This window comes from Rana temporaria, chromosome 6 (genome assembly GCF_905171775.1).
Source record: "Rana temporaria chromosome 6, aRanTem1.1, whole genome shotgun sequence".
Lineage (NCBI taxonomy): Eukaryota > Metazoa > Chordata > Amphibia > Anura > Ranidae > Rana > Rana temporaria.
Genome location: NC_053494.1, coordinates 150,990,288 through 151,006,920, shown reverse-complemented (window position 1 = coordinate 151,006,920; position 16,633 = coordinate 150,990,288). Strand labels below are relative to the sequence as shown.

Sequence of the window (16,633 nt, the reverse complement as noted above, 5' to 3'; positions counted from 1 at the left end):
CGTTACAATATGCTTCTATAGAGATGGAAATTTCCAAGAGAGCTTTGAACAAAAAATAAAAAAACCTAGATGAAAATTAGAGCGCAATACAATTCCGAAATGCACTTTTCTTGTTGACTCTGTACATTAGATATTTTATTAGATAATAACTTGGTCAATAATCAGTTGATGCCTCATTTCTAGACAATTTTATAACCAGCTGGTACCTTTTTATTTTTTAAAGTTTTATTCCAGATCCTCTGTTTTTATTTTGATGCAATGAAGTGCAAAATGCAGTATTTTATTAAAATGTCAGCTATTTAGAAAATGTTCAACATGGAAAAAGCAAAGATGGCAAACAAGAAGCAACCATAATTTTTTTTTTTGTTAAAGTTCCACTATGCACCTCATGATTAGTTGCATAAGAGCAGTAAAAGTATAAAATAATTTTTATATATATATAATCTCTTTACTGTATTTAAAGCACCAAATGTTTAAAGCTCTAAAAAAATACTATACAATGCAATGGCCATGAATTATTTCATAGACGCTCCCTGTGTTGTTCCATGCAGATCCCTTTAATTCTGTCTGGTCTTTTTCCTCCATGACATCCTGCTTTTCAAATTCCTTCTCCCTGTTGACTGCTGTACAAACTGGACACCCCCCCCCCCCCCCCCCCCACACACAACTTTAGAGTTTCCTTGTATCACGTTCTAATCAGACGAGCACTGATCATAATGGGTGTGTCTCGAGGAAATAGCTGAGATTTTAAGAGAGTGAAACATGCATTGTATGAAAGTTTTCACAAAAATGATTTCACAGAATAGTTCAACTAACGTTAAAGTGGAGGTTCACCCGAAAAGTAAATTTTTAACATTAGATTGATGCTCATTTTGTCAAGGGGAATCGGGTAGATTTTTTTAAATCGAAGCAGTACTTACCGTTTTAGAGAGCGATCTTCTCCGCCGCTTCCGGGTATGGGCTGCGGGACTGGGCGTTCCTATTTGATTGACAGGCTTCCGACGGTAGCATACATCGCGTCACGATTTTCCGAAAGTAGCCGAACGTCGGTGCCCAGGCGCCGTATAGAGCCGCACCGACGTTTGGCTTCTTTCGGCTACTCGTGACGCGATGTATGCGACCGTCGGAATCCTGTCAATCAAATAGGAACGCCCAGTCCCAGAAGACCATACCCGGAAGCGGCGGAGAAGATCGCTCTCTAAAACGGGAAGTACTGCTTCGATTTAAAAAAAACTACCCGATTCCCCTTGACAAAATGAGCATCAATCTAATGTTAAAAAAAAAAATTTCGGGTGAACTCCCGCTTTAATATGAACGTAGAAAACCATATATGAATAAATGAGATGTAAACATTTGACTGATTGTTTGAACTGGCTTTTTTACTATTTTACCTTATTGTACTTTTTGTAGTACCTAAAAAATAAATGAAAATAAGAGAATTGTTAAAATGAGCACCGCTGAGATCCCTCATTCCAGCCAGTAAATTCTTGGTTGCCTTGTGACGGGAGAGACGAGAAGATGACATCCTGAAAAATGTTGCCTGTGATCACCCCCTCCATACATCATGTTGATGGACATCACGTCTTTCACGGAGCAGAAAAGAGGAATCCCCCTATTGTATCACTAACGTCGGCCTTTATCATAACTCTGAGCAGCTAAGCTATCATATATATTTCAAGGATGGCTGCAGCCTTAAAATACTTTTATTAAACATCCATATTATTATTTCAAAAGTATAAGAAGAAAATGTTTGCTGCAGTTTAGTACTGACCATACTATGGCACCCGGATCCTTTATAAATGCAGCCTCCATTCTAATCTTACCCCCCCTGCTGACGCTTAGACCACTTTCACACCGAGGCAGTTTTCAGGCGTTTTAGCCCTAGAAATAGCGCCTGTAAAGCGTCTGAAAACTGCCTCCTATTCATTACAATGGGTGCCTTCATACCCGGGCAGTGTGCTTGCGGGACGTTCGGATAAGTCCTGCAAGTAGCATCTTTGGGGCAGTTTGGGAGCACTGTATGCAGCACTCCCAAAACGCCCTGCCCATTGGGCAGCGCTTCCCAAGTGCCTGAAAAGCGCTTTGAAATTTCCGCAACACAGGAGTTTTAGGGCCAAATACACAAAGACCCGGCGTAACGGCGAATTTCTAATTTAAGTTACACTGCCTTAAAATTTCTACCTAGGTGCCCGATCCACAAAGCACTTACCTAGAAATTTCTGGCCGTGTAACTTAAATTCCGCCGGCGCAAGGCGTTCCTCATTTCATGGGGGCGATTCCCATTTAAATGAGGCGCGCTCCCGCGCCGGCCGTACTGCGCATGCTCGTGACGTCATTTTCCCGACGTGCATAGCGTGAAATTACGTTACGCCGGGCTTTGTGGATTGCGACGGGTCAATAAAGTTGCGTCAAAAAAAAAAAAATACGGCGTGAAAAAAAAATTAAAATTCGAAAAAAAACGCGTTGCTAGACAGAAGGGTCTGCTTTTACATGGTGTACTAACTTTACACCATGTAAAAGCAGCCCTAATTTTGCATATGCAACTTAATACTTACGGAGAAAAAACGAAGCAGAAAAGCTTTGTGGATCTCCGTAAGTGCTAATTTGCATACCCGAGGCGGCATTTCGACACAAAATGCCCCCAGCGGCGGATGCGGTACTGCATCCTAAGATCCGGCAGTGTAATTCAATTACACATGCCGGATCTTCTCCCTAACTATGGAAAACTGATTCTGTGGATCAGTTCCATAGTTAGGACCAGGGATACGACGGAGTAACAGCAGTTACTCCGTTGTATCTCTTTTGAGGATTTGGCCCTTAAACCCCCTTTTTCAGGGGTTAAAAGTGGCGCAAAAGCGCTGCTTAAACAATCTACACTTTACCACTAAGGGCCGGCACTTTCTGTGTGAAAGCAACTTTAAAATGTCAGACATAATTTTTTCATTGGATATTCCGACTGTGTGTGTGGGCCCCATCTGACTTTTTTCCGCCAGAGTTTAGAAATAGAACATGTTTTATTTTTTTCCGATGGAAAATTCTGCATGAGGCCTTATGTCACTTTTTGTATGCAGCTCCAACAAGTACATGAATACTTTGGAACAGAATTGTGCATGTTTGGCCCCTTATGAGAGTGCTCGAAAAATGCTGGTTTTCACACATCTGTCATGTGCTTCTATTGTATTTTATAGGATCAAAAATGCACAAATCTGCTTCAATAATACTAAGTTGCATGCACAATCTGTCTGCGGCCTTCCCGCTCCGCCGAGGCACTAGACAGGACTGCCCCTCTCTCCCACCCTCTTTGCCCTGGCCGCTGAGCCGCTGGCTGCGTTGACACGATCCGATGAAGTGAATGGTATCCGGGTGCCACCCCTGGTAGAAAAGATCTCCATGCACGCAGATGGCACCCTCCTGTATCTGGGTGACCCTCATGCTTCCTTGGCGGTGGCCCTTGGCATTTTCGAGCGATTTGGCAGGTTCTCGGGCATTAAAATAATTTGGGACAAATCAGTGCTCTTTCCTTTACGCCCGATGGTCCCTCCTCCTAACTTACCGGCCCCCCTTCAATGGGTCGACAAATTTAAGTATTTGGGCATATAAGTCCAGAGACACCTGCCGGACTACTTGGCAGCCAGTGTGCGCCCGATTCTGCAAAATTTAACCAAAAATACAACACTTGGAAAACTCTGCCGCTGACTCCGGTAGGTAGGATTCATTTGATAAAGATGTCCTTCCTCCCTAAGTTCCTTTACGCATTTAGTCACACCCCGTCACCATACCTAATTAATTTTTTGCTAAATTGGATCACTCCAGCATTCATTGTCGGGAGGGGGCCTGGCGTTACCCAACTTTAGGAAGTATTACTGGGCGGCGGTCCAGGTCTGCGTGAGGTGGTGGTTCATGCAGGACCGATCCAATCCCCCAGTGAATCTTGAGGCGGCAATATTGGACTCATACGCCAAACTTAGCAATTCAGTATACCTAGGGCCTCGTTCTAGCGTACACGTTACTACTCCTATGAGAACCACCGTCGGAGTGTGGAGGTGGGTTTCGGGGTCCCTGATGGGGCCCCGGACCTATTCTCCCTATACTCCCCTATGGGGCAACCCGGAACTGCCCCATTTGCGGACCGTGCCGGACGCAGGTATGGGCCAGGTATGAAGTAAAAACCCTCTGAGATGTTATGCCTGGGGGCCGTCTCCTCTCCTTCCGTGACCTGAAGAACAAATTCTCTCTCCCTTCATGTATGTATTTCCGATATATGCAGCTTAGACACGCACTTAGGGCACAGTTCCCGGAGCCGGTCACATTAGTCCTACATTCGGTTGAGCGACTTCTTGCGGCCCGCGACATAGACAAAACGCTATCCTCCATATATCTCAGACTCGCCTGTGCTGGCAGTACCGGAGCAAACAGGGCATTCAGTGCCTGGCAAAGAGATTTACCAAACCTGACAGAGGAAGTTTGGTCCGAGAGCCTACAACAGTACATTCCCCTTTATGATAGCAGCCAAGGATCGATTTGTTCAGATTAAATTTCTTCATAGGGTGTACTATACGCCACAACGCCTGTCGGTCATCTGCCGTTTGGCTGACGACCGGTGTCCGCGCTGCAGGGAGGGCGCAGGCAACTTTATGCATATGGTCTGGGGTTGCTCCCAGATAGACATTCTGGCAGGAGGTGGCCGCTAACATTAGACTAATTAGTAGAGTACCCATTGGGCTTGATCCCCTGATACTTCTCTTGGGTGTGACGGACAATCTGCCCACAAACACACATACAAAACTTTTTATCTTTTACTGCGCGTATTACGCTAGGAAAACTATTTTGCTTAACTGGAAAACACCTGAGCCACCCCAGATCTCTGCATGGAAAAAGCTGGTGAACGACACACTCTCATTATAAAAGCTTACGTACATGGGTCGCAATTGTCCTAAAAAGTTTCAAAAAAATATGGTCCAGACGCCTCACGGTGTAGATCGTAGATTGGGGTCATGACACCGGTTCCTCTCCCCCCCCCCCCCAGGTACCTACTGCTTTGTATTATATTTCATTCCCCCTCCAGGTCGAGTAGGTGGTTAGGTAGTCCTGATATATATGTGCATACGTGCTCGAAATCTAGATTTAACATTACTGTTCTATAATTTGACCTGTTTGATGGTATACCTTCTGGTTACCAGATGACCTAGTTGTTTTCTGTTGGATGACCCATTCTACTCTCATGTATTGTCTACAGCTCTTCACATGTACAATGGTGTTTTTTCTTTCTAATAAAAAAAAGTTGCATGCACAAACACATGAAAATCCCCCAAAAATAACTCACCTGGCTGCATGTAGTTCACATCTGTGCATTTTATGGAAAGGGCCATGGACTTCTTTCTGTTTTTTGGTTCCATAGACTTCAATGGATCCAAAACGTGTATTGAAAAATGCAAAATGCACCTAGAATATGCAAACTGCAACTTGCATAGGTGTGAATCGGGCCTAAATGTGAATGGCGGCTAATACAATTTGTCCAGACTGTGTGCTTTACATTAGAGGCATTTTGGTGTACTAGTAAATATTCAGAAGTGGGCAGGTCCGATTCAGGATTTTATCTACATAACAGTGCAGCTAAGCATTTAGGATTTAATGATAAAGGGGTAAACTTCTGCTCTAGGACTGGGTAGATGAGCTGCTGCCCCCTGGGTGGTTTCTCAAAGAGAAACCGGTGAAATATGCAATAAGGTGAGTGTGCAGGGTAGTGGCGCTGCTTGGTTGTGTTGTGACTGGGGTCCTGCTAGCAGGGCCGTTTGAAGGAATTTGGGGGCCCCAAGCAGATTGGACATGGAGGGAGGGGGGTTAGACACAGGCAGGGTCCAGGGTGGTAGGTAGGTAGGTTTAGACACAGCCAGGGGTGGTAGGGAGGGGGGTATGGGAGTTAGACACAGGCAGGGGTGGTAGGAAGGGGGGTTAGACACAGGCAGGGGTAGTAGGGAGGGGTTAGACACAGGCAGGGGTGGTAGGGAGGGGGTTAGACACAGCCAGGGGTGGTAGGGAGGGGGTATGGGAGTTGGACACAGGCAGGGATGGTATGGGAGTTAGACAGAGGCAGGGGTGGTAGGAAGGGGGGTTAGACACAGGCAGGGGTGGTAGGAAGGGGGGTTAGACACAGCCAGGGGTGGTAGGGAGGGGGGGGGGGTTAGACACAGGCAGGGCCCAGGGTGGTAGGTAGGTTTTAACACAGCCAGGGGTGGTAGGGAGGGGGTATGGGAGTTAGACACAGGCAGGGGTGGTAGGAAGGGGGGTTAGACACAGGCAGGGGTGGTAGGGAGGGGATATGGGAGTTAGACACAGGCAGGGGTGGTAGGAAGGGGGGTTAGACACAGGCAGGGGTGGTAGGAAGGGGGTTAGACACAGGCAGGGGTGGTAGGGAGGGGGTTAGACACAGCCAGGGGTGGTAGGGAGGTGGTTAGACACAGCCAGGGGTGGTAGGGAGGGGGTATGGGAGTTGGACACAGGCAGGGGTGGTAGGGAGGGGGTTAGACACAGCCAGGGGTGGTAGGGAGGGGGTATAGGAGTTGGACACAGGCAGGGGTGGTAGGGAGGGGGTTAGACACAGCCAGGGGTGGTAGGGAGGGGGGGTTAGACACAGGCAGGGCCCAGGGTGGTAGGTAGGTAGGTTTAGACACAGCCAGGGGTGGTAGGGAGGGGGTATGGGAGTTAGACACAGGCAGGGGTGGTAGGAAGGGGGGTTAGACACAGGCAGGGGTGGTAGGGAGGGGATATGGGAGTTAGACACAGGCAGGGGTGGTAGAAAGGGGGGTTAGACACAGGCAGGGGTGGTAGGGAGGGGGTTAGACACAGCCACGGGTGGTAGGGAGGAGGTTAGACACAGCCAGGGGTGGTAGGGAGGGGGTATGGGAGTTGGACACAGGCAGGGGTGGTAGGGAGCGGGTTAAACACATCCAGGGGTGGTAGGGAGGGGGTATGGGAGTTGGACACAGGCAGGGGTGGTAGGGAGGGGGTTAGACACAGCCAGGGGTGGTAGGGAGGGGGTATGGGAGTTGGACACAGGCAGGGGTGGTAGGAAGGGGGTTAGACACAGGCAGGGGTGGTAGGGAGGGGGTTAGACACAGCCAGAGGTGGTAGGGAGGGGGTATGGGAGTTGGACACAGGCAGGGGTGGTAGGAAGGGGGGTTAGACACAGGCAGGGGTGGTAGGAAGGGGGGTTAGACACAGCCAGGGGTGGTAGGGAGGGGGGGTTAGACACAGGCAGGGCCCAGGGTGGTAGGTAGGTTTTAACACAGCCAGGGGTGGTAGGGAGGGGGTATGGGAGTTAGACACAGGCAGGGGTGGTAGGAAGGGGGGTTAGACACAGGCAGGGGTGGTAGGGAGGGGATATGGGAGTTAGACACAGGCAGGGGTGGTAGAAAGGGGGGTTAGACACAGGCAGGGGTGGTAGGAAGGGGGTTAGACACATGCAGGGGTGGTAGGGAGGGGAGGTTAGACACAGGCAGGGCCCAGGGTGGTAGGTAGGTAGGTTTTAACACAGCCAGGGGTGGTAGGGAGGGGGTATGAGAGTTAGACACAGGCAGGGGTGGTAGGAAGGGGGGTTAGACACAGGCAGGGGTGGTAGGGAGGGGATATGGGAGTTAGACACAGGCAGGGGTGGTAGAAAGGGGGGTTAGACACAGGCAGGGGTGGTAGGAAGGGGGGTTAGACACAGGCAGGGGTGGTAGGGAGGGGGTTAGACACAGGCAGGGGTGGTAGGGAGGGGGTTAGACACAGCCAGGGGTGGTAGGGAGGTGGTTAGACACAGCCAGGGGTGGTAGGGAGGGGGTATGGGAGTTGGACACAGGCAGGGGTGGTAGGGAGGGGGTATAGGAGTTGGACACAGGCAGGGGTGGTAGGGAGGGGGTTAGACACAGCCAGGGGGGGTTAGACACAGGCAGGGCCCAGGGTGGTAGGTAGGTAGGTTTAGACACAGCCAGGGGTGGTAGGGAGGGGGTATGGGAGTTAGACACAGGCAGGGGTGGTAGGGAGGGGATATGGAAGTTAGACACAGGCAGGGGTGGTAGAAAGGGGGGTTAGACACAGGCAGGGGTGTAGGGAGGGGGTTAGACACAGCCACAGGTGGTAGGGAGGAGGTTAGACACAGCCAGGGGTGGTAGGGAGTGGGTATGGGAGTTGGACACAGGCAGGGGTGGTAGGAAGGGGGGTTAGACACAGGCAGGGGTGGTAGGAAGGGGGTTAGACACAGCCAGGGGTGGTAGGGAGGGGGGGTTAGACACAGGCAGGGCCCAGGGTGGTAGGTAGGTAGGTTTTAACACAGCCAGGGGTGGTAGGGAGGGGGTATGGGAGTTAGACACAGGCAGGGGTGGTAGAAAGGGGGGTTAGACACAGGCAGGGGTGGTAGGAAGGGGGGTTAGACACAGGCAGTGGTGGTAGGAAGGGGGGTTAGACACAGGCAGGGGTGGTAGGGAGGGGGTTAGACACAGCCAGGGGTGGTAGGGAGGGGGTTAGACACAGCCAGGGGTGGTAGGGAGGGGGTATGGGAGTTGGACACAGGCAGGGGTGGTAGGGAGGGGGTTAGACACAGGCAGGGGTGGTAGGAAGGGGGGTTAGACACAGGCAGGGGTGGTAGGGAGGGGGTTAGACACAGCCAGGGGTGGTAGGGAGGTGGTTAGACACAGCCAGGGGTGGTAGGGAGGGGGTATGGGAGTTGGACACAGGCAGGGGTGGTAGGGAGGGGGTATGGGAGTTGGACACAGGCAGGGGTGGTAGGAAGGGGGGTTAGACACAGGCAGGGGTGGTAGGGAGGGGGGTTAGACACAGGCAGGGGTGGTAGGGAGGGGGTTAGACACAGCCAGGGGTGGTAGGGAGGGGGTATGGGAGTTGGCACTTACTTTCTCTCAGTGTCAGCAGTGATCCCTCTTGGGCTCTTTTCATCATGGGGTGTCCACTCAGCAGAAAGCTCCTCCCCCTTCACGCTGTTGGCCGTCAGTCTGAAAACTGACTTTCACTTGTCAGCAGCAAAGGGGGGAGCCGCGGAGAGGATGGGAGGGGGCGGCCAGCTGTGATCTGCTATTACATGTAATAGCAGCGGCGCCAGGGCATCCATACAGTGAGGGGAGGTGAGGAGAGGGGGGCGGGGCGGGCGTGTGGAGCGGAGCGATCATGCGGGACCAGTGTTTTCTCGGCATCAATGTGCCGCCCCTCAGAACCTGCCGCCTGGGACCAATGGTCCCATTGGGTCCCGTCCCATGGACAGACTGCAGCACTTATAGCAAGCGGCTGCTGGGGGCCCCTGGCCAGCTCGGGGCCCCAGGCAGTTGCTTGCTTTGCCTGTCCTGTTCCGACGGGCCTGCCTGCTAGTATTTCCAATCACTCTAGTATAAGTTGTGTACTACAAGTGTCGTGTGCCTATGTGTGGTAGGTTTATATGGGAAAACCTCCACTAGGATTAGGTCAAATGACCTAATCCTAGTGGAGGTTTTCCCACATTTAGGATTCAATGCCTGCTGTATAAACTAGGCTTCATTTATTACCTACAATTTTGCTTTAAAGCCGGCCATAGATTGTTCAAATCTTAGCCGGTTCAGCAGGGATGGCCACATACACTTCAATGTTTATATTATGTGCAATTCAAACAAAACAATGAAATAGCCATTACTTCCTTTCCGATCAATTTAGACTTAATTCGATCGGCAAGGGTAGAAAATGATCTACCATTTTGTATTAATTGCCAGTCCTGACATACCTCAGACTATGAGACTACATGGTGTAAGCGGGAATGTGTAAATTGAGATTGTATCTCAACTGTGAATCGAAGTCCACTTCCTCTATGTGGCATATTGATTGGTTGGGTTGTCGACTATAGATCATTTATTCTTTATTGGAAGAGATCAGTTGAAAAAATATCTATTTATTGACCCATGTATGGTGGCCACTATTAGGCTAAGGCATATAGGGCCAGATTCTCAAAGGCGTTACGACGGCGCAACACCATTAGCGCCGTCGTAACACCTCATCTGGCCCCGGGTATCTATGCGACTGATTCTCAGAATCAGTTGCGCATAGGTACCCATTAGATCTGACAAGCGTAAGGCTGTTACGCTGTCAGATCTTAAAAGTAATTTTTTTTCCCGCCGCTAGGTGTCGCATCGCCGCTTTTCCCCGTCGTCTATGCAAATGAGGTAAGTACGGCGATTCCCGAACATACGCGAGGTCGACGCAGCGAATTAACGTCGTTTGCGTAGCGTACCCGACGCGTAAGGTTGCCCCTGCTAATTAGCAGGCGCAACCAATGTTAACTATGGCCGTCGTTCCCGCGTCGAATTGAATAAAAATTACGTCGTTTGCGTAAGACGTCCGTGAATGGCGCTGGACGCCATTTACGTATACATCTAGGCAAATGACGTCGGGGCGACGTCATTTAGCGCAATGCACGTCGGGTAATTTACCCGACGGAGCATGCGCAGTACGCTCGGCGCGGGAGCGCGCCTAATTTAAATGGTGCCCGCCCCATTTGAATTGGGCGGGCTTGCGCCGAGCAATCTAACGCTACACCGCCGCAAGTTTACAGGTAAGTGTTCTGAGAATCAGGATTTAAACCTGTAGACCTGCGGCGGTGAAACGTAGAGCTCATACATTACGCTGCCCAGGAGCAACGCTAATGTATGAGAATCTGGGCCATAGTGTGTAAATTCTAGTGACTGGGATGAGGATTGTACAGGAGTAATATTTTGAAGCCAGAATCTCAGTCCAGTAACAAGGTGCTGACCCTTAATGGTGTCTTAACAAAGCTGACTCCATATTTCTGATTAAAAAATCGAATGATGGCATTGTCAGTGATCTACTGTGTGGAAGGTAATAAATGGCTATATGTGTTAATTTTTAATGCTAAATAATATGTAAGTTTATCTCTAATGCTAGGTCCACTTTAAAAGAAAAGTATGGGGTATATAAAATACAACTTATACTCACCTAGGTGGATGCAATATCAATTCAATGCGATATCTTTCCCTCACCACCTCCTACACTGAGAACTGAGCAATCAAACACTGCTAATCGCTCAGGTCACCATTGACTTCTATGGGAAAAACTCGCTTTGGTATGCGAGTACTTTTGGATTACGAGCATTCTCCTGGAACGGATTAGGCTCGTAATCCGAGGTTCCATTGTACTTTATTACCTTCGTAATAGAAAAATGTCTCATCGATTGTGTGATGTTGGGCAATGGTTTAATCCAGTTAACAATAGAGCAGAATAATCCTATTTTAATGGCTTTTTCTTTAGCACAAACGACATTTTCCTGTTTTTGTTCATGTAAACTGGCCTTGTATATCTCAAGAATAGTACTGTGCCAAAAACGAGGATCTGCTCAGGCTATGTATACTTGGGGAAGAGTCTGCCAAGAGTGACTAGACTAGACCATATGGCTTGATGCACTTGTAGCATTTTCATATGTGCTTTGGCATGGTGCAGGGTGGGTGCTGGCCTGTTTTACTGACAGACTTGTGTTTGTACTGGCACACTGATTCAGCATCTCGCCTGGCACAGTTCTTACAGGAAAGTTTGAAGCATGCTCGTTCTATCTACAGGACTTTGTCCCGGAACAGCTGCTTATTTTCTGTTTGAAGCGTAGTCTTGGAATCCTATTACAGGGCTTATTTGAGTTTTCTGCTGCCCGTTCACCCCTATGCAGGGTATCCAGAGATAAGCTGCCTTGTAATAAAGAGATTGTCAGTGCATTAAATTTACCTCCCATGGGGTCTGTCTGTGACAGTCAGATTTCTGCTGTCTTAACAGTTGCTGTCCCACTGCCTTGTATGAATTTATAGCCTTTTGATGGGATTTATTTACTGTCACAGTAACCTAATCACTCTTCGAAGCTGTCTAAACCTTACCACCCTAAGCCATTTGGTTTCTTTTTAATTTACATATTACTGCATATTAAACATTTTGAGTTTGATATGGCGATAGTAAAACTCTGCTTGGGGTTCCATCTTCTTAATTGCACTCCCCTAGTCTAACCTGCAAGGGAAGCAAGAAGCTTACTCTCCTAAGACAGTGATGGCGAACCTTGGATCCCCAGATTTTTTGGAACTACATTTCCCATGATGCTCAACTACACTGCAGAGTGCATGAGCATCATGGGAAATGTAGTTCCAAAACATCTGGGGTGCCAAGGTTCGCCATCACTGTCCTAAGAGAATGTTCCATCTCCTGGTTAAAGCGGAGTTCCACCAAATTTGTATTTATTTTTTAAAGTCAGCAGCTACAAATACTGCAGCTGCTGACTTTTAAAATAAGGACACTTACCTGTCCAGCACGCCCATGATGTCGGCACCCGAAGCCAAGCTCTCGGGTGCTGCCGCCGCCATCTTCGGTAGGGGAATCAGGAAGTGAAGCCTTGCAGCTTCACTTCCTGGTTCCCTACTGCGCATGTACGACTCGCGCTGTACTATTCCACTGGTCCCTGCTGTCTTCTGGGACCTGTGTGTGTCCCAGAAGACAGGGTGGGGGGCAGAGAAGGCGCTATAAGTGGCGTACATACCAACGGGTGGCTCAGGTATCTATACCAGGAAGTGGGAGCAAAATACCTGTATTACACAGGTATCTGCTCCCCCCTTTCTCCTGAAAAGGTGCCAAATGTGACACCGAATGGGGTATACATGTCAATGTAAAGTTAACGACACCACCAGATCAGATCGCAGTGCGAACTGTCAAATGGTGCAGGAATCGGATCACATAGGTGTGAATACCCATGCAATCTGATTTCAGTGCGAACCCAAAAAAAAGAGTCCTGCACCATTTTGGTGCGAACGCAATGCGATTTCAGCCATACAATTTGTATGTCTGAATTCGCATCACACAGACATCGCATGCGATCTTCACCGCAATGCGATGCAAATCACATGCAATTGTCACCGCACAAGTGTGAACCTAGTCTAAACGTCTTCTCTACATTTACAACAAGCTAATCTTAGTTTGCAAACTCATTTGGTGTGCACGAGGTGGATTTATATCCTTTGTGGCTGTTGATGAATATATTTTATATGAAAGATTTGGGCCCCTTTCACACATGCTTTCCGATTGTATTTCATCCATCCGTTGATGGCTGAAAAACAGACATCACTGCATCTCTATGGAAAAACAGATGTAAATGGATGACCATCTATTTACATCAGTTTACATTGGCATCCGTCATCATCCGTTTTTTAAAACTGATCAAAGCTCTTTTTTTCTTCTGTTAAAAAATATTTTGGACAAAAAACGGATGTAGACTGGCAAATGGTCAGTTTTTTCATCCGTTTTTGCATTGGTAGTGGATATAAAAAATAACTGATGAAAAACTAATGAATACGTCATCCGTTTTTACGTGACTGAACTGATGAAATGAACGGTCCATATGTGTGAAAGGGGCCTTCGTGCCTGGAGTTCAGCTTTAGGCCCCCTTCATCTGTTTTGCTCAGAAAAAAAAAGGTTTCTTTAATCAAAATATATCAGTTTTTTGTCTGTTTCTGTTTTTTAACCACTTCCAGGGCATTTTCCCCTTCCTGCCCAGACCAATTTTTAGTTTTCAGCGCTGTTGCACATTGAATGACAATTGCGCGGTCATGCAACACTGTACCCAAATTAAATCTTTTGTTTTTTTCCCCCACAAATAGAGATTTCGTTTGGTGGTATTTGATCATCTGCAGTTTTTATTTTTTGTGCTATAAACCAAAGAAGAGCGACAATTTTGAAAAAAACTATTTTGATTTAATAAATATCACAATTTTGTAAAAAAAAAAAAAAAATCCTCAGTTTAGACTCATATGTATTCTTCTACATATTTTTGGTAAACAAAATCACAATAACTGTGTATTAATTTGGTTTGCGCAAAAGTTATAGCGTCTACAAAATAGGGGATAGATTTATGGCATTTTTTATTAAAACATTTTTTTTTTTGCTAGTAATGATGGCGTTCTGCGATTTTTATTGTGACCGTGACATTGCGGCGGACATATCGGACACTTTTGACACATTTCTGGGACCATTCACATTTATAGTGCTATAAAACTGCACTGATTACTGTGTAAATGTGACTGGCAGGGAAGGGGTTATCACTAGGGGACACTGAAGGGGTTAATATGTTCCCTGGGAGTGATTCCTACTGTAGGGGGAGGGCACTCACAAGGGGAGGAGACCGATCTGTGTTCCTCTGTACTGGGAACACACATCGGTCTCCTCACCTCTGACAGGAGGTGGATCTGTGTGTTTACAAAGGCCAAGAGGTCCCCAGGGCCCCTGATGGCTACCCCCCCCCCCCCTTTTTCGTTATAATTTTTTTATATATTTTTCTTTATTCCTTTTTTTGTAAAGAACCCCCCCCCCCCCCCCCCCGCTTCTCAATTGTGTAATAGTAAAAAGCATAAAATTGGTTCACAGATTGTACTTGCATAAGGCCTGGTTGCATTTATAGCATTTTCAGTTTTGCAGACACACTACAATCCATTTACCATCATTTCCTATGGGTCACGTTCACATCTGTGCGTTTTATGGTAAGGATCAGGGACATTTTTCTGGTTTTTGGTTCCATAGACTTCAATGGATCAAAAACCTTTATTTAAAAACGCAAAATGTACCTGCAATATGAAAACTGCAACCTGCATAGGTGTGAACCAGTCCTAAGAGAATGCAGCGTATGTGAGTCCTCAGATGTTTTCATCCATGGCACACCAGACTTAATAAATTAACATTTACATTGTGTTTTCTTTGTCTTTCAGGAGACATAACTCAGAAAGGTTATGAGAAGAAGAGGGCCAAGCTTCTGGCTCGTTACATCCCACTCATTCAAGGTAAGCTTATAAAGGGGTGGGTCATGTGACAGGATGTGTAAAACAGTGGAACGATGGGGAATTTGTTTCTAGCTGAACAAGTTTAAAGCCTGGTACACACGAATAGTTTTTTTCTGGTTGAACAAAAAAAACCTGACAGCTCCGGTTGCAGCTGCTCTACTAACAGTCCGACATTAGTACAGCAATCTCCCCCGCTGAGCTGTTGTGTTCTAAGAGGGGGACGCCCCCCCCCCACTAGAATACTCCGATCAACGTTCAGGAGAACGTCGGCTGCTGGTTTTCCAACTAACTTCTGTCGGACAATATGACATACACATGGGCCAAATGTCAGACTTTTTTTATTGAACCCGCCGATGCCCCCAGACATTCAGCCCGTGTGTACGAGGCATTAGGCTGATGTTTTTAGTGGTTGAAGTGACCAAAAATGTATGTACTAAAGTATTTGGGCCAGATCCACAGAGAGAGTACGCCGGCGTATCTACTGATACGCCGGCGTACTTTCAAATTTCCTGCGTCGTATCTTTAGTTTGAATCCTCAAACCAAGATACGACGGCATCTGGGTTCGATCTGACAGGCGTACAGCTTCGTACGCCTTTCGGATCTAAGATGCAATACTTCGGCGTCCGCTGGGTGGCGTTCACGTCGTTTTCCACGTCGGGTATGCAAATTAGCTATTTCAGACGATCCACGAACATACGCGCGGCCGTCGCATTCTCTTACGTCGTCTCTAGTCGGCTTTTTCCGGCGTATAGTTAAAGCTGGTATTTTGCGGCGTATAGATAGACTTGCCATGTTCAGTATGGCCGTCGTTCCCACGTCGAAATTTTAATATTTTTTTTTTTTTCGTAAGTCGTCCGTGAATCAGGATGGACGTAAATCACGTCTAAGTTAGAAAAAAAATACGTTGTTGCGACGTCATTTAGCGCAATGCACGGCGGGAAATTTAGAAACGGAGCATGCGCAGTTCATTCAGCGCGGGGACGCGCTTCATTTAAATGAATCACGCCCCCTACCCGCCGATTTGAATTCCGCCGCCAGAGATACACTACGCCGCCGTAACTTATGGCGCAAATTTTTCCAGGATTTGATTTAAAGCCAGGTAAGATACGGCGGCGTAGTGTATCTCTGATACGCTGCGACGATCTATTTGTATGTGGATCTGGCCCTTTGTCTTTAAAGGCATTCAGTGTGCTTTGATGGGGCAGGTAAAGTCTGGTTAAAGTGCACTTGTTTCAAATCCTCATGCCACCTGCACTCACGTCTGTTTAAAAATGAAGAAAAGTGGCAATGTTGAAAATTTGAAGAGGAGTTATTTCTTTAAGTGTGGAGGGTGAGGGGTTCACCATCTATGTCCAATTCAAGAGATTTGCCTAAACTCCAATCCTGTAGACAGAATAGTATAGGAAATCTCTCCAAAATGAGGTTAATTCCCTCTTAGGTGTTGCAAGGACAAGTGATCCCATTAGATGGTTTTCTTTCTATTTCTGTTCTTGTAACAACTCACGTTTTGGGTTTCCTCATTTTCACTCATGATAGTGTCACAAGAAAAATGTAACACTGAATTTCCCTAGTGGGGTCAAAGATGGCAGTATAACCCTGAAATGGAATCTAACCCAATTGCAATCTATTTTAAAAGTTTTGGCTTTAGGGTACGTGTAGTTATCTTGGGTGAAGACTGTACATCGTGTCCACTGCCTGTCTTTAAACCTTTTAGGCTTCATTTCCATGGACGTTTTTACAGCTTGTCCGTGACTCCCGTGCGGGTGCCCGGCGGGCGCGATCGCCGCCGGTCACTCGCAATTGC

General features: G+C 47.5%; 1 protein-coding gene across 6 annotated transcripts in view; it reads left to right on the top strand.

Moving 5' to 3' along the window:
* DIP2A (disco interacting protein 2 homolog A) overlaps nucleotides 1-16,633 on the top strand; it is a 165,623-nt gene that overhangs the window by 78,067 nt on the left and 70,923 nt on the right. For all 6 annotated transcript variants that reach the window (XM_040357583.1, XM_040357582.1, XM_040357585.1 and 3 more), the window contains exon 2: nucleotides 14,757-14,828. In XM_040357583.1, coding sequence (XP_040213517.1) covers nucleotides 14,757-14,828 — 72 coding nt within the window. The remainder of the gene's footprint in view (nucleotides 1-14,756; nucleotides 14,829-16,633) is intronic.